The sequence below is a fragment of the Podarcis cretensis genome (assembly GCF_951804945.1).
Source record: "Podarcis cretensis genome assembly, chromosome: 8".
Classification (NCBI taxonomy): domain Eukaryota; kingdom Metazoa; phylum Chordata; class Lepidosauria; order Squamata; family Lacertidae; genus Podarcis; species Podarcis cretensis.
In genome coordinates, this window is record NC_137177.1 from 8,290,937 (window position 1) to 8,315,810 (window position 24,874).

At 49.5% G+C, this 24,874-nt stretch overlaps 1 protein-coding gene across 2 annotated transcripts in view; it reads right to left on the reverse strand.

Annotated features, from left to right (window-relative positions):
- DACT3 (dishevelled binding antagonist of beta catenin 3) overlaps positions 1-24,655 on the reverse strand; it is a 46,792-nt gene extending 22,137 nt beyond the window's left edge. Inside the window, exon 1 of one of the 2 annotated variants that reach the window (XM_079985445.1) lies at positions 24,338-24,655. In XM_079985445.1, coding sequence (XP_079841571.1) covers positions 24,338-24,550 — 213 coding nt within the window. In that variant the 5' untranslated portion in view covers positions 24,551-24,655. Of the gene's footprint in view, positions 1-24,136; positions 24,226-24,337 lie in introns of those variants that run through there. The other variant, XM_079985446.1, reaches the window with a different exon arrangement.
- Positions 24,656-24,874: the final 219 nt, after the last annotated feature.

Consider the following 24,874-nt stretch of genomic DNA (forward strand, 5'->3'; position numbering starts at 1 on the left):
AATGCAGAAACTTCTACATTTTTATCAGTAGAGCAGAGCAAACAGATATCCTTTATACCGTTCCGCCGCCACCGTTTATTACTGGCTTGCACAACTGGAAATTTTCTAATGCATGTATACAGAATGCATGACTCCCATATAGTAATCTTCTCATTTCTGCTTGTTTCCAATCACGAGTTCTTGTGGGTAAGGCAGTTTAGTGGGGGAAAGGAAAGGGGTGGGGGCAGCTGATGACAGGAACAAGTCAGTTCCTTCAGGGTAACAGCACAAAGAATTGGGCTGATCTGAGCCTTTTGCAAATGGTTATGATTTTACACATTGATAAAGGCTTCAGATCTCGTATTTTTAGCACGGCATTCCTGTCACGCGTGCTGTCTGGGCTTTTTTTCCGCAACGGAGGCTGTGCCTTTAGGACAAGAGAGGAGGAAGATTTAAATATAATTGCCAAATGCATGCAAGGCGCTTCCCTCTCTCTGGAAACCAACAAGATACATCAGCTGTGAGCAATATAATTAGAGGGGTTTGCAATTAGAGCTTTGCATATTTTTGAGAGCCAGCAGAGATTGGAATTCGGTGCCTGCTTACCTGGGAGTAAGCCTGACTGAACTCATTGGAACGGGCTTCAGAGTAAACACATGGACTGCAGTTCTTACAGAATTGCCTATTCCTGATCCTGGCCATTCCCCACCACCCAAAATCTGTTTTCAATGCTTACCTACCACAGTTCACAAGAGGCAGGGTGGTGTAGTGATTAGAGTCTTGGACTAGGCCTGGGGGTAAAGGTAAGGTAAAGGGACCCCTGACCATTAGGTCCAGTCGTGGCTGACTCTGGGGTTGCGGCGCTCGTCTCGCTTTATTGGCCGAGGGAGCTGGTGTACAGCTTCCGGGTCATGCGGCCAGCATGACTAAGCCGCTTCTGACGAACCAGAGCAGCGCATGGAAACACCGTTTTACCTTCCCGCCGGAGCGGTACCTATTTATCTACTTGCACTTCGTGCTTTCGAACTGCTAGGTTGGCAGGAGCTGGGACCGAGCAATGGGAGCTCACCCCGTTGTGGGGATTCAAACCGCCGAACTTCTGATCGGCAAGTCCTAGGCTCAGTGGTTTAACCCACAGCGCCACCCGCGTCCCGGGACCTGGGAGACCAAACCGCCGAACTTCCGATCGGCAAGTCCTAGGCTCAGTGGTTTAACCCACAGCGCCACCCGCGTCCCGGGACCTGGGAGACCAGGGTTCAAATCCTCACTCAGAGATGGAGGCAGTCACTCCCTGTCAGTCAAACCCACCTCACAAGGTTGTTATGGAAATTAAATGGGGAGGAGAAGAACCATGTACCTCGGGCTCCTTAAGGAATGGGGGAGGGGGGATAAAAATAAACTAATAAGACTAATTGAGGTTTCGAAGAGCAGCTTTTGAGTTGCAAGAGTACTTTGTGTCTGGGATTTCAATGGCAACGCTGAAAAGTCAAACCTAATCCAGCTGAACGTTCAGAACTTTGAACCTATATATATATATATGCATAGGGGAGGGAGAGATTCGTTTGAACTTCCATAATTCCACCAAATCCGATCTGAAGTTCCAAACCCCTGCTCTGTCCCTAAACACACAGTGGGGGTGGCTGACCCACACCTCCTCCTTGTTGCTCAACCACCCCAGTTGTGAGAAAAGAGCCTTGGGTGAAACTGCAGAGAAGTTAACAGGCCTGGCCTGTTCGTGCGAGAGAATGAGCCGGCCGAGTCCCGGACCCAAATTGCCGCTGCAGGTGAAAGAGACCACTTCTGAACGCTCCCCTATGTCCAGTGGTACCTTGGGTTAAGAACTTAATTTGTTCTGGAGGTCCGTTCTTAACCTGAAACTATTCTTAACCTGAAGCACCACTTTAGCTAATGGGGCCTCCCGCTGCCACCGCACCGCCGCTGTGCAATTTCTGTTCTCATCCTGAAGCAAAGTTCTTAACCTGAGGTACTATTTCCAGGTTAAAGGGTAAAGGTAAAGGGACCCCTGACCATTAGGTCCAGTCATGACCGTCTCTGGGGTTGCGGCACTCATCTCGCTTTATTGGCCAAGGGAGCCGGTGTATAGCTTCCGGGTCATGTGGCCAGCATGACTGAGCCGCTTCTGGCTGCACACGGAAACGCCATGTACCTTCCCGCCGGAGAGGTGCCTATTTATCTACTTGCACTGGCGTGCTTTCGAACTGCTAGGTTGGCAGGAGCAGGGACCGAGCAACGGGAGCTCACCCCGTCGCGGGGATTCGAACCGCCGACCTTCTGATCGGCAAGTCCTAGGCTCTGTGGTTTAACCCACAACGCCACCCGCGTCCCTTATTTCTGGGTTAGCGGAGTCTATAACCTGAAGCATCTGTGGCCCAAGGTACCACGGTATTGAAACAGCCACTCTCAAATCCCTGCACATAGAAATCTAGCAGAGCCAGAAGCAGACAGGCTAAAAGCCTCCCTCCTGGCGTGCTAGATTTTTTTGCTTACAAGGTTTGTTTGCTTTTTTTGTTCCATGGGGCAGGCCACACAATTTGTGAACGCTGAAGGTGACAAAGTCAAAATAAAAGAAAAGAAAAAAATTCCTTCCAGTAGCACCTTAAAGACCAACTAAGTTAGTTCTAGGTATGAGCTTTCGTGTGCATGCACACTTCTTCAGATACACACTTCTGTGTATCTGAAGAAGTGTGCATGCACACGAAAGCTCATACCTAGAACTAACTTAGTTGGTCTTTAAGGTGCTACTGGAAGGAATTTTTTTCTTTTATTTTATTTTGACTATGGCAGACCAACACGGCTACCTATCTGTAACTGAAGGTGACAAAGCGAGTCTCCCTTTGCAAGGGGCGGGGAGAGAGAGAGAGAGAGAGAGAGAGAGAGAGAGAGAGAGAAAGCAAAAAACCTGACGTCTCTTCCCAGATTAACAAAGTGAATTTCTGTTTCAATGTCTGGCTTGTGCAGATGTCAGAGGGTAGAGGTTCTGTTGACACACACACATGCAGCAAAAAAAACCTTTCTGTGGAAACCTGGTCCTTCCTTCGGACTTTTCCGAAGCACAGAGCCCCTTCCCAGTAAGTGGGGTGCAAAATGCAGAGGCTTGGGTCAAGTGAGGCTGGGGGTCTCTGAGGCCTCCCCCCACATCTGCTGATTCGGTTTCTTTCCCTTGGCTGCGCCTGGCAGGGAGGCAGTTTTGGAAGAACACGGTTGCATGCATGTCTCCCAGTAATAAATTCAAAGATAAGAATCCAGACAGGAGGGAGGAGGGAGGCTGGCGGAGACTCGGCCCAGGACTGTCCATTAGGAAGAAATCAGATCTGCCTTCCTAGGCTGAGCAAAGGCAGAATGCAAAGGTGGTTTTGACAACGACGACGTAACTCCCAGAGAGAGAGAGAGAGAGAGAGAGAGAGAGAGAGAGAGAGAGAGCAGCTTTCCTTCAAAGGATGAAGAGGTTAAAACTCAAAACAAAATAAAAAAATTCCTTCCAGTAGCACCTTAAAGACCAACTAAGTTAGTTCTTGGTATGAGCTTTCGTGTGCATGCACACTTCTTCAGATACACTGAAACAGAAGTCACCAGACCCTTCTATATAGTGAGAAGGTGGGGAGGGGTATTGCTCAGAAGGGTGGTGGGATTGGGTGATTGGCAGATAGCTGTGATGAGCCTGTTGACGACTCTTAACGACTGCAATAGGTCTTACAGGAAAAAGCAAGGGGTGAGAAGGTGAAAATTGGCTTTGTCATGTATAATGAGATAAGAATCCAATGTCTTTGTTCAGACCAGGTCTCTCCATGGTTTTAAGTTTGGTAATAAGTTGCAATTCAGCAACTTCTCTTTCTAGTCCACCACCCTTCTGAGTAATACCCCTCCCCACCTTCTCACTATATAGAAGGGTCTGGTGACTTCTGTTTCAGTGTATCTGAAGAAGTGTGCATGCACACGAAAGCTCATACCAAGAACTAACTTAGTTGGTCTTTAAGGTGCTACTGGAAGGAATTTTTTTATTTTGTTTTGACTATGGCAGACCAACACTCCTCCGCTCCTCCACATGCAGCTGCTGGGTGACCTTGGGCCAGTCACACTTCTCTGAAGTCTCTCAGCCCCACTCACCTCACAGAGTGTTTGTTGTGGGGGAGGAAGGGAAAGGAGAATGTTAGCCGCTTTGAGACTCCTTCGGGTAGTGATAAAGCGGGATATCAAATCCAAACTCTTCTTCAACACGGCTACCTATCTGTAACTGAGGTTAAAAGTGTTATGATTAGATGGCCCCAGGATTTGGGACATAACATTGACTTTGAAAGGTGGGGAAAATTATGGATAAAAACAATTAAATTTACAGCATGTGTGTCACTTAAAGAGAATTTAATGAAGACGATGTATCACTGGTACATTACACCGACTAAACTTGCCAAAATGTATAGAAACCAAGATAAAAGCTGTTGGAAATGCAAGGAGGAAGAGGGGAATTTCCTTCATATGTGGTGTACTTGTACCAAGGTGAATGCCTTCTGGGATACAATATATAATGAGTTGAAAAAGGTTTTTAAATATAATTTCAATAAAAAAACAGAGGCATTTTTGTTAGGGTTAATCGGAGAGGAAATTCAGAAAAAAAGATGTAAGTTTGTTTAGGTATGCCACAACGCTTGCAAGAATACTCCTGGCCCAGAAATGGAAGCAGCAGGAAATTCCTACATTGGAAGAATGGCAGATATAAATGGTAGAATATGTGGAGATTGGCAAAGCTGATGGGGAAGATCCGGAATTGGCGAGACGAACTGTTTCAGAAGGACTGGAGCAAATTTATATTTCATATGAAAGAAAATTGTAAACATTTGAAAACGTTTGTTGGTTTGAATTGAAATGCTTTGTGATGTGAAAATAAGGAACCAATTTACATATAAGGAAGTGATTTTTAAAAAAGAAAAGAAGATACAGTACAAGGTAAAAAGTGGCTATAGTAATGCGAAGAATTTATTAAAAGATGTTGGGAAGTCAGAAAGAGAGAGGGAAGGAAGTCGATGCTCTGTTGGAGCAATGCTTTATGTTATAGATTTGTGTAATGAAATGTAATTAAATATGGAAAACTCAATAAAAATCATTATACAGTGGTGCCCCGCAAGACGAATGCCTCGCAAGACGAAAAACTCGCTAGACGAAAGAGTCTTTTGAGGTGCTTCGCAAGATGAATTTCCCTATGGGCTTGCGAGTTCTTGCGAGTTTTTTTCCTTTTTTTTCTTTTTCTAAGCCGCTAAGCCGCTAATAGCCGCTAAGCCACTAATAGCCGCTAAGCCGCTAATAGCGCTAAGCCGCTAAGCCGCTAATAGCCGTGCTTCACAAGATGAAAAAACCGCAAGACGAAGAAACTCGTGGAACGAATTAATTTCGTCTTGCAAGGCACCACTGTATAAAAAAAGAGAAAGAGACAGCAGTTCTCCCCGAGGATCGGATATGTGTGTTTGTGTGTGTTCTATTTCTTCTCCAATTCCAACAACCTGGGCTGCATCTCAGGGGCAGAAGGCCCCAGATTTGTTCCTCAGTAGCATCTTCCACGAAGGATGAGGATGTTTTCTCTCTGAAACCCCAAAGAGCTGCTGCTGCCAGTCTGTGTAGGCAACACTGAGCTAGATAGGGCAATGGCCCGACTCAGGAGAATGCCGCTTCCTGCGTAACACAACAAAAAGGGCACTTCCCGCAGATTTCTGAGAAGTCCGCCTGCAACTGGGTTGCTCCTTCGAGGGCCGTCCCCTGGTATCCAGCGCCCCGCACAGATCTTTATTCCGTTAGATAAACACATCCAGAAGGAATAATCTCCTAGAGCTGTGCTCGCAAGTGCTCCAGGCATTGTTGTTGTTGTTTAGTCGTGTCCGACTCTTTGTGCCCCCATGGACCAGAGCACTCCAGGCACTCCTGTCTTCCACTGCCTCCCGCAGTTTGGTCAAACTCATGCTGGTAGCTTTGAGAACACTGTCCATCCATCTCGTCCTCTGTTGTCCCCTTCTCCTTGTGCCCTCCATCTTTCCCAACATCAGGGTCTTTTCCAGGGAGTCTTCTCTTCTCATGAGGTGGCCAAAGTACTGGAGCCTCAGCTTCAGGATCTGTCCTTCCAGTGAGCACTCAGGGCTGATTTCCTTCAGAATGGAGAGGTTTGATCTTCTTGCAGTCCATGGGACTCTCGAGAGTCTCCTCCAGCACCAGAATTCAAAAGCATCAATTCTTTGGCGATCAGCCTTCTTTATGGTCTAGCTCTCACTTCCAGACATCACTACTGGGAAAACCAGACCTTTAACTATACGGACCTTTGTTGGCAAGGTGATGTCTCTGCTTTTTAAGATGCTGTCTAGGTTTGTCATTGCTTTCCTCCCAAGAAGCAGGCGTCTTTTAATTTTGTGACTGCTGTCACCATCTGCAGTGATCATGGAGCCCAAGAAAGTAAAATCTCTCACTGCCTCCATTTCTTCCCCTTCTATTTGCCAGGAGGTGATGGCACCAGTGGCCATGATCTTTGTTTTTTTGATGTTGAGTTTCAGACCATATTTTGCGCTCTCCTCTTTCACCCTCATTAAAAGCTTCTTTAATTCCTCCTCACTTTCTGCCATCAAGGTTGTGTCATCTGCATACCTGAGGTTGTTGATATTTCTTCCGGCAATCTTAATTCCGGCTAGGCATTGGGGAGTTGCAATCCAAAATACCTGGAGGTTGGAAGACGCTGTTGGTTGGGGAAATTAAGGCATAAACGCACACAGACCGGTTCCCTGACCCTGGGAGAGAGAGAGCCCATGAGAGCCCTGGAAGTGGCAAGGAGGAAATAAATGATGGAAGAACATTTGAGCAAGGGCGGCTGCACAGCCTTTGCTGAGCAAATCTCCTGCCCCCTGTGCTCTCCAAAAATCTCCCTCCCCTCTGTCAACCTTTACCCGAATTACATTGTCCCCCCATAAACCACCAAAATCCCCCTCCTTGCCCCATGACACCTCTTCCTCCCCCCTTTATCTCTCCTGTCGTCAACATACCTGCCATATTTTTCAGTATTTACCCGGCTGCTCGCGCCGTTCTGAGTTTCAGTAAGTCACCCACCCCACCCTCCATTAAGGCAAAGCTTCAAGCGTTTTATGGTGTTTGCCTGACCTTCCTGCTGGACTAGTCATCTTCTCGGCCCGGCCTATTGTTCACCCACCATCACTGTCCACATGTGACCAGACTTTATTGAAATAGCCCGGAAAGGTGAAGGGACACACTCAACACTCTACGTGGGGCTGCCCTTGAGACTGACCCAGAAACTCCAGCGGGTGCAGAATGCCGCAGCGAGACTCCTTACGGGGTCCCCGCCGTGGGATCACATTCACCCGGTGCTATACCAGCTGCACTGGCTCCCGGTGGAGTACAGGATCAGGTTTAAGGTGCTGGTTTTAACCTTTAAGGGGACGCAGGTGGCGCTGTGGGTTAAAGTCTCAGCGCCTAGGGCTTGCCGATCGAAAGGTCGGCGGTTCGAATCCCCGCTGCTCGGTCCCAGCGCCTGCCAACCTAGCAGTTCGAAAGCACCTCCGGGTGCAAGTAGATAAATAGGGACCGCTTACCAGCGGGAAGGTAAACGGCGTTTCCGTGTGCGGGCTCTGGCTCGCCAGAGCAGCGATGTCACGCTGGCCACGTGACCCGGAAGTGTCTCCGGACAGCGCTGGCCCCTGGCCTCTTAAGTGAGATGGGCGCACAACCCCAGAGTCTGTCAAGACTGGCCCGTACGGGCAGGGGTACCTTTACCTTTACCTTTTAACCTTTAAAACTCTCTACGGCCTAGGACCCTCATACCTATGGGACCGCCTCTCCTGGTATGTCCCACGGAGGACCTTACGGTCTTCAAACAAAAACATCTCGGAGGTCCCGGGCCACAGGGAGCTTAGGCTGGCCTCAACCAGAGCCAGGGCTTTTTCGGCCGTGGCCCCGATCTGGTGGAACGCTCTGTCACAAGAGACTAGGGCACTGCGGGACTTGACATCTTTCCACATGGCCTGCAAGACAGAGCTGTTCCACCAGGCCTTTGGCCAAGGCACAGCCTGACCCCCTCCTTTGGTAATCCTCATAGAACTCTAGCCCAATGGTTGCCATGAATTTGATTTTGAATTGATTTTAGAATGAATTGATTTTAGAATGCTGTGTTACTTTTATTGTTGTTAGCCGCTCTGAGCCCAGCTTCGGCTGGGGAGGGTGAGATATAAATAAAATTTTATTGTTATTGTTATTATTATTATTAGAGAAAAGGCAAGTCAGCGGAGACAAGTTTATAAAAGCATGCCTGGCATGGTGAAAACTGGATGGAGGGAGGTTTTTCTTCCTCTCTCCTCATAACACTAGAAATCGTGCGCATTCAAGGAAGCTGGACGTTGGAAGATTCAAGGCAGATAAAAGAAAAGGATTTCTTCGCACAGTGCAAGGTTAAACATTGTGTCACAAGGGGTTGGACTAGATGGCCCCCAGGTGTCCCTCCCAACTCTCCCATTCTATTCTACTCTATGGCACGGCGCAGAAATAAAAGACAGCAGCAAGAAAAGAAAGCAACCTTTTCCCCACCTCCGACCACAAGATGGCACCACACAGGGCAAAATCCCTCAAATTGTGGGTCCATTTTTTACGATTTTTGTTTGATAAGAAAAGAATACCACCTTGCGTTCTAAATCAACTGGACAACAGGCCTATTGCTGAGTCTCTTAATCTAACAGGTAGAAGTACAGTGGTACCACAGGTTACATACGCTTCAGGTTACATACGCTTCAGGTTACAGACTCTGCTAACCCAGAAATAATACCTCGGGTTGAGAACTTTGCTTCAGGATGAGAACAGAAATTGTGCGGCGGCGGCAGCAGGAGGCCCCTTTAGCTAAAGTGGTGCTTCAGGTTAAGAACAGTTTCAGGTTAAGAACGGACCTCCAGAACGAATTAAGTTCTTAACCCGAGGTATCACTGTATTCTTGCGTGCTATCAACCACCAGCCAAGCTCAGAGCCGGACTGTGGAAGGCGAGGACATCAATATGGCGGAAGGGTAAACACAGATGACCCCTCTGACACACACAAACACGCCAGTCTCCGAGACAAGAAAACGCAGGAGACCTGGCCAATCCAAAAAGATGACTCAGCTCCGTTGACTGCACCAGGGTCTGACTCAGCGAGTCTGTGAAGGCAGGGAGGCCTGGAATGTCAAAACAAGGAGAGGGTTGGCATGGAAGCATGGATCAAAAAAGTTCCTTTATATTTTAAAGGAAAAAATCTCAAAGCAGTTTACAAAATGGATTGCTCCTCTCTCTGAGCAAACGGATTCTGGTAGGTTCCTTGGTTTTCTGAGGGGCTCTGGGCAGTGAAACCAGCTGGCGTCCGTTAGAGCGCAAGTGGCACCCATTGCGCATTGACCCAACAGAGGGGCAAGGGCTCAGCCTTCCCTGCCACACGGCAGCAGGGGCAACAGCAAAGAGATTCTCTCTCTCAGCCTCTGCTGCATGGTCTAAACCACTGAGCCTCTTGGGCTTGCCGATCAGAAGATTGGTGGTTCGAATCCCCACGATAGGGTGAACTTCCGTTGCTCGGTCCCAGCTCCTGCCAACCTAGCAGTTCGAAAGCACGCCAGTGCAAGTAGATAAATAGGTACTGCTGTGGCGGGAAGGTAAACGGCATTTCCGTACGCTCTGGTTTCCGTCACGGTGTTTTGTTGCACCAGAAGCGGTTTCGTCATGCTGGTCACATGACTCAAAAAGTTGTCTGCGGACAAACGCTGGCTCCCTTGGCCTGAAAGTGAGATGAGCACCAGAACCCCATACAGTGGTACGTCGAGTTACAGATGCTTCAGGTTACAGACTCCGCTAACCCAGAAATAGTACCTCGGGTTAAGAACTTTTCTTCAGGATGACAACAGAAATCGCATGGTGGCGGCAGCAGTGGGAGGCCCCATTAGCTAAAGTGGTACCTCAGGTTAAGAACAGTTTCAGGTTAAGAACGGACCTCCAGAATGAATTGAGTTCTTAACCCGAGGTACCACTGTAGTTGCCTTTGAATGGACTTAACCGTCCAGGGGTCTTTTACCTTTACCGCATCCCCAGTTGAGCTGCCCACACTGTAAATCAGCTGGACTAGACTAATGTATCACTGACAACGGACTGGTCAGCAACCCGCTGTGAGAGATGTACAAATCACTCTGGAGGGCAAAATCACTCAGATCCGTGCTGAGCTTGCAGCCATGGCTGCTTCAGGTCTGTCGGGGGTTCCTTGGCACAACAGCAAATTACACCCTGGGGTGTAATTTCAATTGACTTTCAATTGCTGCAGCCAAACGGTGTGGACAGGTCACTTGTGGCGGTGAGGCCAACAATGTGATACCTGTCCATCATAGCTGATTAAATCAAGCCGCTGGTCTAAACCACTGAGCCTCTTGGGCTTCCCGATCAGAAGGTTGGTGGTTCGAATCCCCGCGACAGGGTGAGCTCCCTTTGCTCGGTCCCTTCTCCTGCCAACCTAGCAGTTCAAAAGCACGCCAGTGCAAGTAAATAAATAGGTACCACTGTGGTGGGAAGGTAAATGGTGTTTCCGTGCGCTCTGGTTTCCGTCACAGAGTTCCAATGCGCCAGAAGCGGTTTAGTCATGCTGGCCACATGACCCGGAAAGCTGTCTGTGGACAAACACCAGCTCCCTCGGCCTGAAAGCGAGATGAGCATCGCAACCCCATGGTCGCCTTTGATTGGACTTAACCGTTCAGGGGTCCTTTACCTTTTTTTTTACCTAGATGGGGGGAGAACAGTCAAGGCTGACCCCTTAGCGCTGGTGGGGATCCTGCCAGCCCCCTTGTGCTAAAATTATGGTTTTTAATGGGGATGGGGTTTAAACAGGTGGGTGCTGTTTATTGGGGGCGTGTTTTAAATTGTTCTTAAGTGTTATATGTTAATTTGTATTTTTGGGGTTTTACAAGGCTGAGTAATATTTACATCCTTTTAAATGTGTGTCGGGTTATTGTTTTGTTTTAATTTTAACTCTTTACTTGTGTTTTCACCTTGTGTTTTTAGCCTGTGAACCGCCCAAAGATCTTGCGATGAAGGGCAGCATATAAATCTAATTGATAATATTTTATTGATATTTTATTCAGGGAATTTCATTCATAAAAAGAAAGAGAGGAAAAGGAAATTAAAAAAATCAGGCGAGAAAGAAAGAAAGAAATGCTGTTGTATTACCAGACATTAATATACAGATGTGTATAGTCTTATTATCCTAATACACATATAATTGTCAGTAACCTAATATATCTATGTAAACTCATTCCAAGTTAATAGTGCCTGGAGGCAGTTGGAGGATGGATGGTGGCTAATGGATTGAGGTTGAACCCTGACAAGACAGAAGTACTGTTTTTGGGGGACAGGAGGCGGGCAGGTGTGAAGGATTCCCTGGTCCTGAATGGGGTAGCTGTGCCCCTGAAGGACCAGGTGCGCAGCCTGGGAGTCATTTTGGACTCACAGCTGTCCATGGAGGCACAGGTGAAATCTGTGTCCAGGGCAGCTGTTTACCAGCTCCACGTAGTACGCAAGCTGAGACCCTACCTGCCCACAGACTGCAATGCACTCTACGTGGGGCTACCTTTGAAGGTGACCTGGAAACTACAACTAATCCAGAATGCGGCCGCTAGACTGGTGACTGGGGGCGGCTGCTGAGACCACATAACACTGGTCTTGAAAGACCTACAGTGGCTCCCAGTACGTTTCCGAGCACAATTCAAAGTGTTGGTGCTGACCTTTAAAGCCCTAAACGTCCTCAGTCCAGTATACCTGAAGAAGCGTCTCCACCCCCATCGTTCTGCCCGGACACTGAGATCCAGGGCCTTCTGGCGGTTCCCTCATTGCGAGAAGCAAAGCTACAGGGAACCAGGCAGAGGGCCTTCTCGGTAGTGGCGCCCGCCCTGTGGAACGCCCTCCCAGCAGATGTCAAACAACTACTTGACATTCAGAAGACAGTCCTGTTCAGGGAATTTTTTAATGTGTGACATCTTAGAGTATTTATGGTCTTTGTGGAAGCTGCCCAGAGTGGCTGGGGAAACCCAGCCAAGTGGGCGGTGTACAAATAATAAATTATTATTATTATTATTATTATTATTATTATTATTCAAAAAATAGAAGAAAAATAACATTCTCCCGCCCTCAGCCAGGCTCCACTTGCCTGAGAAGTCATGGGGAAGTCATCCAATTCATGGGAGGAAATTTCCCCTCAAGCTTTTTCTGTGGCTAGGGGATCTTCTGCCCAGCTTAGGTTGGCTATCCATGATGTCTATGCTTGTTTATTTCATGAAATGCACACACCGTTTGCTTGTTGGAAGAAAAACTCAAAGCGATGTACCGAAGAGAATGAAGAAAAGTAAAAAAGAACTCTATAAAGCACTCAAAAGATAAAACCAGCCATAAACTAAGAACAGATTAAAGCCTAAACAAAAATGGTGCCGAAAAGTGCAGGGAGTTCCAAGAAGCAGGCACTGCCACAGTAAAAATTCCACAGTTCTATCTGCATTGCCATGGGAGCATATTCACCCAGTGCTTTTCCAGCTGCACTGGCTCCCGGTGGAGTACAGGATCAGATTCAAGGTGCTGGTTTTGACCTTTAAAGCCCTTCACGGCCTAGGACCCTCGTACCTACGGGACCGCCTCTCCCGGTATGGCCAACGGAGAGCCTCAAGGTCCATAAATAGAAACACCCTAGAGGTCCCGGGCCCTAAGGAAGTTAGATTAACCTCAACCAGAGGCAGGGCCTTTTCAACACTGGCTCCGGCTTGGTGGAACGCTCTGCCTCATGAGACCAGGGCCCTGCAGGATCTGATTTCTTTCCGCAGGGAGTTGTTCCACCTGGCCTTTCGCTTGGAGCCAATTTGATTCCCTCCCCCTCTTTCTTTTTTCTTTTTCCTTTCTCCTCCTGTGATGAGGCTGCATTTTAATATTTTAATATTTTAATGTTGTATTTTAATCTTGTTTTTCAGTTGTACTGTATTCATTCAGCTTGTTTTTATTATTGCTTGTTAGCCGCCCTGAGCCTGGCCTTGGCTGGGGTGGGCGGGGTATGAATAAAAATTATTATTATTATTATTATTATTATTATTATTATTATTATTAGATGTCCCAACTCGACATGTCTGTGATTCTATCTCCACTGTCTGAAGCAGTACGTGGGTGAAGACCAGTTGTTGTGGGTCGCAAACTGGCTGTTATGCTCAGATCTGGCTCATGGGCTGGCCGCCGAGAGACCAGGATACTGGACTGAATGGGCAACTGGCCGGATCCAGCCAAGCTCCTCTATGCTTCAGAGACTCTGACAAGGGCGCGGTTACTCTCCTGCCATAAAGGAAAGGAGCAGGAGGGAGGCGATTGTACCAGAACCGGCCAAGAGGAGAAACCGCGTGACTTTTTTCCTTTTTACTGGACGCCAGGAACGGTCGAGAGCACTGCTTGAATTTAACCCTAGTCAGCAGACCAAGAATACAGGCCCTCTTTGTGCACGGACAATGGATTTCTAGTTAAATACCGTGATCCTTAGGCACAAATCAGCAAGTGGCTTCTGTGACCTGTTAACCCGCCATTGGTCAAGCTTTTGTCATGTGAGGTCATCACGGACATTCTCACTGCCTTCAACGGAATGCTCACCAACAGCGCAACTTCCGGGAGCGGGGGTGAAAGCACACCTGGAAGGAGTACAGGGCAGGTGGGGAGGGTTTAGGGAGGGGTGTCAAAAGGCAAAATGCTGAAGGGAAGGGGGCAGGGGGCACAGGGGGCTGACCAGAGCGCCTTTGCACTCCAGTAACTATGTGTCATGTATTTGGGTGGATGGAGAGGGAAGTAGCTTCCAGGACAGAGGGTTAGGGACTCCTTGCCAAGCTGAGATTCTGGCTGTGTATCCGTTACCAGCTTGTGTACACATTAAAAGGTAAAGGGACCCCTGACCATTAGGTCCAGTCATGGCCGACTCTGGGGTTGTGGCGCTCATCTCGCTTTATTGGCTAAGGGAGCCAGCATACAGCTTCCGGGTCATGTGGCCAGCATGACTAAGCCGCTTTTGGTGAACCAGAGCAGTGCACAGAAACGCCGTTTATCTTCCTGCCAGAGTGGTACCTATTTATCTACTTGCACTTTGACGTGCTTTCGAACTGCTAGGTTGGCAGGAGCAGGGACCGAGCAATGGGAGCTCACCCCATCGCGGGGATTCGAACCGCCAACCTTCTGATCTGCAAGTCCTAGGCTCTGTGGTTTAACCCACAGCGCCACCCGCGTCCCTGTGTACACATTACCGGCTTCAAATGCAGCCAGTTCATTCTCAATTAGGACCAAAGCTGGTTTGGGGGGAAACACATCGAAACAAGAAGATAGCTATGGACTGTGGCCAACGTCACATTATCGCCGCTTCCCAAACTGGCAATGGGAGCGTGTGGGATGCAGAGCATAAGAGGAGTGCACAGGCTGTCCCCATCAGTCTTATTTTAGGAACTGGGAGCAAAGACATTTGCCGAACCAGAGGGCTGGTGTTCGCTGGAGCTGGTAGGGCAAACGGTAGGGAGCCCAACAGCAGGTGGCGCCAGAGCCAACGACAGGCAGAAGCTTTGTCCCCATGCTTCTCCCTGCAGAGTCCTGCAAGGGCAACACAGAAGGAGACTAAAGGGGGAAGCTGGGTGCCAGCGCCACCCCCTGGACTGGTTGTTAAGTTAAAGGTAAAGGGACCCCTGACCATTAGGTGCAGTCATGACCAATTCTGGGGTTGCGGCGCTCATCTCGCTTTATTGGCCGAGGGAGCCAGCGTACAGCTTCCGGGTCATGTGGCCAGCATGACTAAGCCGCTTCTGGCGAACCAGAGCAGCGCACGGAAACACCGTTTACCTTCCCGCCGGAGCGGTACCTATTTATCTACTTGCACTAGTGTGCTTTCAAACTGCTAGGTTGGCAGGAGCAGGCACCGAGCAACGGGAGCTCACCCCGTCGCTGGGATTCGAACCGCCGACCTTCTGATCGGCAAGTCCTAAGCTCTGTGGTTTAACCCACAGCACCACCCATGGTTGTTAAGTTAGAAGGCAGGTAAACCGGGACTAAGAGCAGAGGCTGGTGGGGCAGGGCCCCATTTTCTTTAACAGACCAGCCTCTTCTGTGAATAGCCTTCTTTTGATGCAGGCACAGTCTTCAGATTTTATCACCACTGCAAAAACAGTCATCGCCAACCTGGTGCCCTCCAGATGTTTTGGATCGCAACTCCCAGCCGTGCCAGCCACGGATGCTGGGCACTAGGTTGGCAAATGGCTGAGGCAGAACCACAAATAATCTTAGAGCGCCTTAAAAGACCAGCCCATCCATCATTTTGTGGACCAGAGTCTACACCATCCGACGCACAAAGCAGATATTCTGGCAGGCGTCTTCTTGTGTTTTTAATTAGGGTCCCAAGATGATGAGGGGGATTTTATTATTATTAATCCGTTGTTCCTGCGGTGCTTTATTGTACCGCTTTATGAATGTTCCTGATTGTATTTGAAAAAATGCATGGTACTCAGGCAGGGAGAGAGAGAAATATATCACAGAAACGCTGGGTGGATGGGTTTTATTGCACATTTATAATCAAAATGAAAACAAAGGATATGATGCTAATTTAAAAAGAATGGCGTTGTGGAGCATTCTTTCACCAGTGTTTAGCTTGCAAGCCATTCTCGCTTGCCTTGGGCTGTTCAGACATTTGGGAAATATCTATACCAAAATTAAGGTGTTTCAGCTGTGGAACAGGTGAGTCCCAAGAGCAATGGGAGGCAAGTGCTTGACCAAACATCAGATTTAGGGGACGCGGGTGGCGCTGTGGATTAAACCACAGAGCCTAGGACTTGCCGATCAGAAGGTTGGTGGTTCGAATCCCCATGACGGGATGAGCTCCCGTTGCTCGGTCCCTGCTCCTGCCAACCTAGCAGTTCAAAAGCACGTAAAAATGCAAGTAGATAAATAGGTACCGCTTCGGCGGGAAGGTAAACGGCGTTTCCATGCGCTGCTCTGGTTCACCAGAAGCGGCTTAGTCATGCTGGCCATATGACCCGGAAGCTGTACGCCGGCTCCCTCAGCCAATAAAGCGAGATGAGCGCCGCAACCCCAGAGTCGGCCACAACTGGACCTAATGGTCAGGGGTCCCTTTACCTTTACCTTTACCTTTACCAGAAAGATCACTCTCTAGACCAGCGGTTCCCAAAGTGGGGGGGGGGGTACTGCCCCTTTGGGAGGGGATTCCTTAGGTGGGTGCTAAGGGGCAAAGGGGCCTTGTCAAGTTAATTAAACTGAATAGCTTCCACTGGACATTGAATAAATGTGCAATTTAATGTTACATGTCTTCCAAAACGAAGCAGCCCAAATCTGGGGTGCCATCTCCTGGGTCCACAATCCCGCGTGAGTCATGTGACCCACATGAGATTGCGCCCCCCCCAAGCACTTTTCAGGCACAGCACCCCAAAATTCGTGCTTTGGGGAGCCACTTAAGATCACTGCCCCCCACCCAAGTCCTTTTTGGGGGCACCATTTTTGCTGCTATCCTCTTGCCAGAAGAAACAGGACGTCCTGTTTTTTCCCAAGGCAGCCGACTGGCATGTTGTCACCACTTTAAATTTATTGTGTTACTACCTTTCTTGGTCTGCCATGCATATTGCTATTCTGAATCATGCTAGGGGAGCAGGTATTTAGGATGAGTTTATGCAACCAAGGAGGCTGAACCCAGTAAAGTTTGGGAATCTTGCCTCTAGACCATGGGTAGGCAAACTAAGCCCGGGGGCCGGATCCAGCCCAATCGTCTTCTCAATCTGGCCCGCGGACGGTCCGAGGATCAGCGTGTTTTTACATGAGTAGAATGTGTCCTTTTATTTAAAATGCATCTCTGGGTTATTTGTGGGGGAAAGAAATCTGTTCATATTTTTTTTCAAAATATAGTCTGCCCCCCCCCACATGGTCTGAGGGACAGTGGACCGGACCCCTGCTGAAAAAGTTTGCTGGCCCATGTTCTAAGACCCTCCAGCACCCAACTCTGCTACGCCTTAAGATTTGGGGAAATAGGAGGTTTCTAGGCTCTTGGTGCTGTGGGTTAAACCACAGAGCCTAGGACTTGCCGATCAGAAGGTCAGCGGTTTGAATCCCTGTGACGGGGTGAGCTCCTGTTGCTCGGTCCCCGCTCCTGCCAACCTAGCAGTTCGAAAGCACGTCAAAGTGCAAGTAGATAAATAGGTACCACTCTGGTGGGAAGGTAAACGGTGTTTCCGTGCGCTGCTCTGGTTCGCCAGAAGCGGCTTAGTCATGCTGGCCACATGACCAGCTGTATGCCGGCTCCCTCGGCCAATAAAGTGAGATGAGCGCTGCAACCCCAGAGTCGGCCAAGACTGGACCTAATGGTCAGGGGTCCCTTTACCTTTACCTTAGGCTCTTCTATTCCCGCCCATCAAACGCGGTCAATACAAAAGCTTCAAGGGTACGTTTTAATTCTGCTGCGTAAGAACAGCAGAATAACATAGCTGCTGGGATCAGGTCACAAACCATCTCGCAAAGCATTCTGCTCTTACAATAGCCAGCCAGACAACAGCATCTACCATATGGGAAAAGTCTAAAGGAGATTCCAGGCCTTAAAAGATTGAATGGGCAGGGATGAGGGGCTTCTGTGGTCATCTGTGGGTGAAAGAACGAGACCAGGTGGGAGGAAGCTTTGACCCTCCAGATTTTGCCAAACTACAACTCCCTTCAGCTCTGGCCATCAGCCACGCTTCCCAGGGATTATGGGAGTTGTAGTTCAGCAATGTCTGGTTCCCCACCTCTGAACTAGAGGACTGGCTTCCAAGAGCAAGGGTAAATAAACAAGATATCTGAAGTTTCTGAGGCATCTGGAGAAGTGTGCATGCACACGAAAGCTTATACCAAGAACAAACTTAGTTGGTCTCTAGGGTGCTACTGGACATTTTTTTTATTTTTATATTTATTTAAACAAGATAACATATTTCTTTGAGCCCCTTAGCTTCTGTTTACAAGTTACCGTATTTCTCGCTCTATAAGACGCACAATAAGACGCACCTAGTTTTTGGAGGAGGAAAACAAGAAAAAAATTATTCTGAATCCCAGAAGCCAGAACAGCAAGAGGGATCGCTGCGCAGCGAAAGCAGCAATCCCTCTTGCTGTTCTGGCTTCTGGGATAGCTGCGCAGCCTGCATTCGCTCCATAAGATGCACACACATTTCCCCTTACTTTTTAGGAGGGAAAAAGTGTGTCTTATAGAGCGAAAAATACGTGCTGGGGACACCTTCCTTCATCAACTACTCCGCAGGACTCTGGGGCATATGCAAACATCTCTCCGAAGAATAAAATAAACCAAATCACCCCCAGACTGTCGCCATTTTGCAGGCAGGGTTCAGTCACATGCTGGAAATGTTGGTTTGTGCAACTGAGGTAGGTTAAAGTGCTCTGTCGCAACAAAGAGGAGTTTTTGCAGTTAGGAAAGTGACAGGGAAGGCAATACAAAGTGTGGAATAGCAACTGATTGGCAGGAAGTCATATACCTCCCCACAACAGATCAGGGTGGAAGTTCTTTGGCGTACAACCTCCCAGCAAACAGATCAGCAAAGAGAGAACTTGAGTATGACCTCCGAGCAAACCAAACTGGATGCATCGTCCATAATCAGTTTCCCTGCAGGAACCTGAAGTTTGCAACCAGAATTAAGGTAAAGGTAAAGGGACCCCTGACCATTAGGTCCAGTCGTGACCGACTCTGGGGCTGCGGCGCTCATCTCACTTTATTGGCCGAGGGCGCTGGCGTTTGTCCGCAGACAGCTTCCGGGTCATGTGACCAGCATGACAATGCCACTTCTGGCGAACGAGAACAGGGCACGGAAACGCCGTTTACCTTCCCGCTGGAGCGGTACCTATTTATCTACTTGCACTTTGACGTACTTTCGAACTGCTAGGTGGGCAGGAGCAGGGACCGAGCAACGGGAGCTCACCCCGTCGCGGGGATTCGAACCGCCGACCTTCTGATTGGCAAGTCCTAGGCCCTATGGTTTAACCCACAGTGATTATGCGCTGATAAATCAGTGCATGCATACTTTATTCCCATCACGCACAATTGCTAGACCTCTGTGGGCTATGCATCTACCACAATTTTAACTTGGAGCTGCATTAATATGTATATTTATTTTAAATAAGACAGAATTCTCCTCCGGCATTAATATTTCATGCTTAATCACCAAATTGCTGCCATTTCAACCACAGGCGGTGAAAGATTTAAGAACTTTACCCCCAATGAAATAAGCATTTACTTACCATGGAGAGAGAAGAACCAATGGCAGTTCTCTTTTTCCACCCCCAATCTCTTCCCATTTTGAGTCTCCTTCCAGTTTACTGGGGGTGGTGTCCTCAGCAATCTCTCTACCCCCCCACCCCCACCCCCAAAAAGCCTGGCTTTCTAAGTAAAAATGGTGCATCTACAGCAGCACAACCGGACGCCTTCCTCTGCCCCGGCTGCAACAAAACATTTCTCTCCTCTATCGGTCTCTACAGCCACAGCAGGCGCTGTGATTCTCCAACGGTTTTGACTTCAACCCCAAAGGCGAACTCCTCCATTGTCTCCCGAGACAGATACCAAACAACCACAACCAACAAGTTACTGGATGCATTTGGAAACGATAATGTTCCTTTTGGAGTGAAATTGTATTTTATTTATTGCATTCACACTCCCCACCTTATCCTGCAAGGAGCTCAAGGTGGCGTACACGAATCTACACCGCCTCATGTAACCTCCACAACAACCCTGTGAGGTAGGCTAGATCAAGAGGCAGTGACTGGCCTAGTCAGCTTCACGGCTGAGCGGGAATTTGAACCCAAGACCCAGAGGTCCTAGTCTGACACTCTCACCACTTCACCACAGGGATGCTCAAAGCTCAGATGGCAAGCTCATAGGTATTAAAACACCCTGCGCTTGTCACCTGAGACCTTTCTCTGTGTCCCTCCTGCCCAAGAGGTTTGGAGGGTGGTAGCAAGAGAACGGGTCCTTCTCTGTGGTGGCTCCCCATTTTGCGGAATGCTCTCCCCAGAGAGGCTCACCTGGTGCCATAATTACACGTCTATAAGCGCCAGGCAAAACGTTTCCTCTTTACCCTGGCCTTCAGCCATTAAATAATCTATGGATTGTTAAAGGTCAGGTGGACAACTGTTATTATGATTTTTTGATTACTGTGCTTTGTTTTATGTTATTATTATTATTATTATGCTCTGTAAAATATGTTTTTAATGTTGCACACTGCCCTGAGGGTTTTTTTTATAATGGGCGGCATATACTGTAAATCTAATAAGTAATAATAATAATAATAATAAGCAATCAATTTGACAGTGCTGACTTCAACCTCTGCAATGGGAAAGGAAATCGTTGTCTTGATTCAGACCCCAGTGAAGAGAGTTGAACTGCAATTCAGGGGTTTCACACGGAGCCCTGCTTTTAAGTTTCTTTCCCCAAGTATGGCCAGTAACTGGGGGCCTGGTTTGTGAACCCCTTGTACGCTCATTTAATTCCCCCTCACCCATGAGTTGCCCCACATGCTCTCCTCCTTAATCCCATAGATTTTTGATGCAATCGTTGCAGTTCTCCTGTTCCAGTTTTCAAAGACGACAGAGGACGAGATGGTTGGACAGTGTTCTCAAAGCTACCGGCATGAGTTTGACCAAGCTGCGGGAGGCGGTGGAAGACAGGAGTGCCTGGCGTGCTCTGGTCCAGGGGATCACGAAGAGTCGGACACGACTAAATGACTAAACAACAACAACAACAACAGAACTGATAGGAGGCAGCATTAAAGACAGCCTTCCTAGAAGAATTTAAGACCAGGTCAATGGTCTCTCTAGTCCATCATCCAGTTCTTACAGTGGCCAACCAGATGCTTCAAAGGGAAACTCGCAAGCAGGATTTGGCCACGAGAGCCCCCTCGCCCCTTCTGTGGTTTCCAGCAACTGCCATTCAGAGGCATTTCTGCCTTCAGGTGTGGAGGGCAGAGCATAACTATAATAATAATAATAATAATAATAATAATAATAATAATAATAATAATAATAATAAATTTTATTTATATCCCGCCCTCCCCAGCCAAAGCCGGGCTCAGGGCAGCTAACAACACTAAACAGTACAACATTATAAAAACATTATAAAAATTAATTAAAATCAAAATTGATGGCAACCATAAACTAAAGTTTTGTAAAGATTGCCAAAGGAGGGAGTCAGGCTGTGCCCTGACCAAAGGCCTGGTGGAACAGCTCTGTCTTGCAGGCCCTGCGGAAAGATGTCAAGTCCTGCAGGGCCCTGGTCTCTTGTGACAGAGCGTTCCACCAGGTTGGAGCCACAGCCGAAAAAGCCCTGGCTCTGGTTGAGGCCAGCCTAACCTCTCTGTGGCCTGGGACCTTCAAGGTGTTTTTATTTGAAGACCGTAAGTTCCTCTGTGGGGCATACCAGGAGAGGCGGTCCCGTAGGTACGAGGGCCCTAGGCCGTATAGGGCTTTGAAGGTTAAAACCAGCACCTTAAACCTGATCCTGTACTCCACCGGGAGCCAGTGCAGCTGGTATAGCACCGGATGAATGTGATCTCGCAGCAAAGACCCCGTAAGGAGTCTCGCTGCGGCATTCTGCACCCTCTGGGTCAGTCTCAAGGGCAGCCCCACGTAGAGCGAGTTACAATGATCAAGTCTGGAGGTGACCGTCGCGTGGATCACAGTGGCTAGGTCAGGGCGAGAGAGGTAAGGAGCCAACTGCTTAGCTTGGCGGAGATGAAAAAATGCTGCCTTTGTTATAGCTGCAATCTGCGCCTCCATGGAGAGGGAGGTATCGAAGATTACACCCAAACTCTTAACGGACGGTGCTGGCACTAATTGCACCCCCGCAAGAGATGGGAGTTGCCCCCTCACTCCCATGTTGTCCCGTCCCAGCCAGAGGACCTCTGTCTTCGAAGGATTTAACTTCAACCGGCTCCCACGTAACCATCCAGCCACAGCCTCCAAGCATCTGATCAGTGTGTCTGGGGCCGAGTCAGGGTGGCCTGATTCTCCTCCAGGAGTTTCTCTAATCTTCTTTTAAAGCCATCCAGATTGGTGCCCATCGCTGCCTCCTTGCAGAAGTCCCATAGTTTAACCATTGGTTGGGGATGATGGGAACTGTAGTGCAAAACTGCTGGAAGACACCAGGTTGGGAAGGCTGGTTTAGAGTTTCCCTAGTCCTACAGCACAGTTATGCAGCTTCAATAGCAATGCTGGATCCCCAGGGATGTGGGTGGCGCCGTGGGTTAAACCACAGAGCCTAGGGCTTTCTGATCAGAAGGTCGGCAGTTTGAATCCCCGCGATAGGGTGAGCTCCCATTGCTGGGTCCCTGCTCCTGCCAACCTAGCAGTTCAAAAGCACGTCAAGTGCAAGTAGATAAATAGGTACCACTCTGGCAGGAAGGTAAACGGCGTTTCCGTGCGCTGCTCTGGTTCGCCAGAAGCGGCTTAGTCATGCTGGCCACATGACCCGGAAGCTGTATGCTGGCTCCCTCAGCCAGTAAAGCGAGATGAGCGCCACAACCCCAGAGTCAGCCACGACTGGACCTAACGGTCAGGGGTCCCTTTATCTTTGCCTTTACCTATCCCCAGGGAAACCCAGGATTTTGTGGGTCTGCAATGGGCATGGATAGCTCACGAGTACAGGGAATTCCTTGGCACCTCCTAGTAAACTACAGTTCCCAGAATGCTTTGGGTAAAAAGCTGATATCAAGTCCGTATAAATGTAGAATGCAGATACATCCGGAATTGTGGGTGTCTGAGATTCAACAGGTAACTTCCCAAATCACTTGGTTCAGAAGGCCAGGGTTGCGAAGCCGGAGCTAACATTGGCTTACTGAGATTAGCAGTCTTCCGTCTCACTCCTTCTTAAGATGAACACACTGTAAATAGACTTTCAGATTTGGCAACAGAAGCCAAGAATCTTCTGGCTGGATGGGACCAGTGGTGCTCATCTAAGCCTGCAGCCCCCTTCCAACAGCAGCCAGCAGCTTATGGAACACAGAGCTCCTGGAGAGAGAGGTTCTATCACCAATAAGAGTATTTTCCCACAGGTCTTCAAAGTCCCTTCCCACCCACCCTCCAAGCTGAGGCTTCAATTGCTTGGAGAAGGGAGGGGGTGCAAGAGAATCATAAGCCAGTGTGTTCAACAATGGATTCTTTCAGAGCATCGGTTCCAAACCTGGTGGCCTTGAGTTCCACTGGCGCACCGCCTATATCTCATGATTTGCACGCACATATTGTGAGCAACGCACTGTTTGCCCAACCCAAAATCCTTCCCACCCTTTCTTCCTCCTCCCCCCCCCCCCAAATCGTCCACAGACCAAAAAGCTGCTTCATCTCCCCACTCCCGGGCGTCAACACTAACAACCCCCAACCACTCCCCGCCGCCTTCCCTAGCCGGCGCTCCGCACGCACAGAGTCCCCAAGCCCCAGCCTCAGAAGAGAACCCAGGAGTCCGAGCATTGCCCTCCCCGCCCCCAAGAGTGTAACCGACCAGAAGGACCCGGGTGGACGGGCCAGAGGGGTGGGTGCCTTGAAGTTCAAGGGCTGGACTGGAGAGGGGAGAGCGGCGACTCATCGGCTGCTCAAGACAAACCGCCAGGAGGTGAAAACGGCGAGGCGAGATCCCCCGGGTTTCGAAGGCGCACAGGCAACGCTCCTGTGGCATTTCTCGCAAGCCCATTAATAAAACCGCAGAGAAACCGACTCGTCGGTCTCCCGATCCCTTTACAGCAGTGCTTGGGCTTAAAGCCACTCGCTTTCCCCTTTCAAAAAACGAAATAAATCTTTGCCCTCCGGTGGACAACACAAGATATGGGGGGGGGGGGAACCAGAAACACAGGCAGACGATACAGAAGCCCCCCCCTCCAATAACGTTGCAGAAGGACCCTTCCCCCAAAGGCAGCCACGCGTTTACACCGCCGCAACTCGTCGGGTGCAGCAGGATCGCAGCCTTGATGCGCGCGCCCCGCACCCCCAAAACCCCACTAGAGAAGCGGGGGAGGGATAATCGCGGCGGCTCGCCCCCTCCTCCCCATTTTAACCCTTTCACGCCCGCCAACAGCCCTACGGTACGTACGGACCTTTCCTCGCGCGAAGACCCCTCCCCTCGCAAAGGCATCTCCCGTGAATGCAGCCTCGAGTCTGCTTCGCCCCCGATCCTATTGGATAGATCAACCCAGCACCTCCCCCGAGCAGGATCGGACCGGATCCCCGCGCAGGGGTGTCCGGCAAATGCCCCCGCCGGGGCGGACAATGAGGCTCCCTCTTTCTCTCTCTCTCACCAGCTGGTCCTCCGGAGCCGCGTCGCCGCCTCCAGCCTCGCCATCGCCCTGCTTGCTCGGGGACTCGGCGGCCAGGCGCAGCGCCTGCCGGACCCGCCGCTCCTGGCGCTCGCGGAGCAGATGTAGCTCGCACAAGCCGGCCAAGGTGCCCTCCAGCCAGCCGCGGAGCCGGCTCCGCTCCGGGCTGGCGGGGAACGAGAACGCCCGGATCATCCTCCTCCGATGGAGCGCGGCGCCGGGTGCGAGTCCTGCTCCGCCAAGCGCAGCAGCGCTAAAGCGACCCCCGGGCGCGCTCGCTCCGCTGCAGCTCCGGCGCTGTCACCGCCTCATCTGCATAGCAACGCTCATTGGCCGGCCTGCCGGGCTCGATTTGCATGCACAGCCCTCCATTGGGCGGCCCCGGGTTCCGTAGCCGAACCTCCCATTCAAACAATTGGACCCTCGCTCACCCTGCTGGGCTTTTTTGCATAATATCCCTTCCGAAGAAGCCATTGGCTCGCCGGGCTCCGCTTTATTTTACAAAGCCACGCCCCTCCT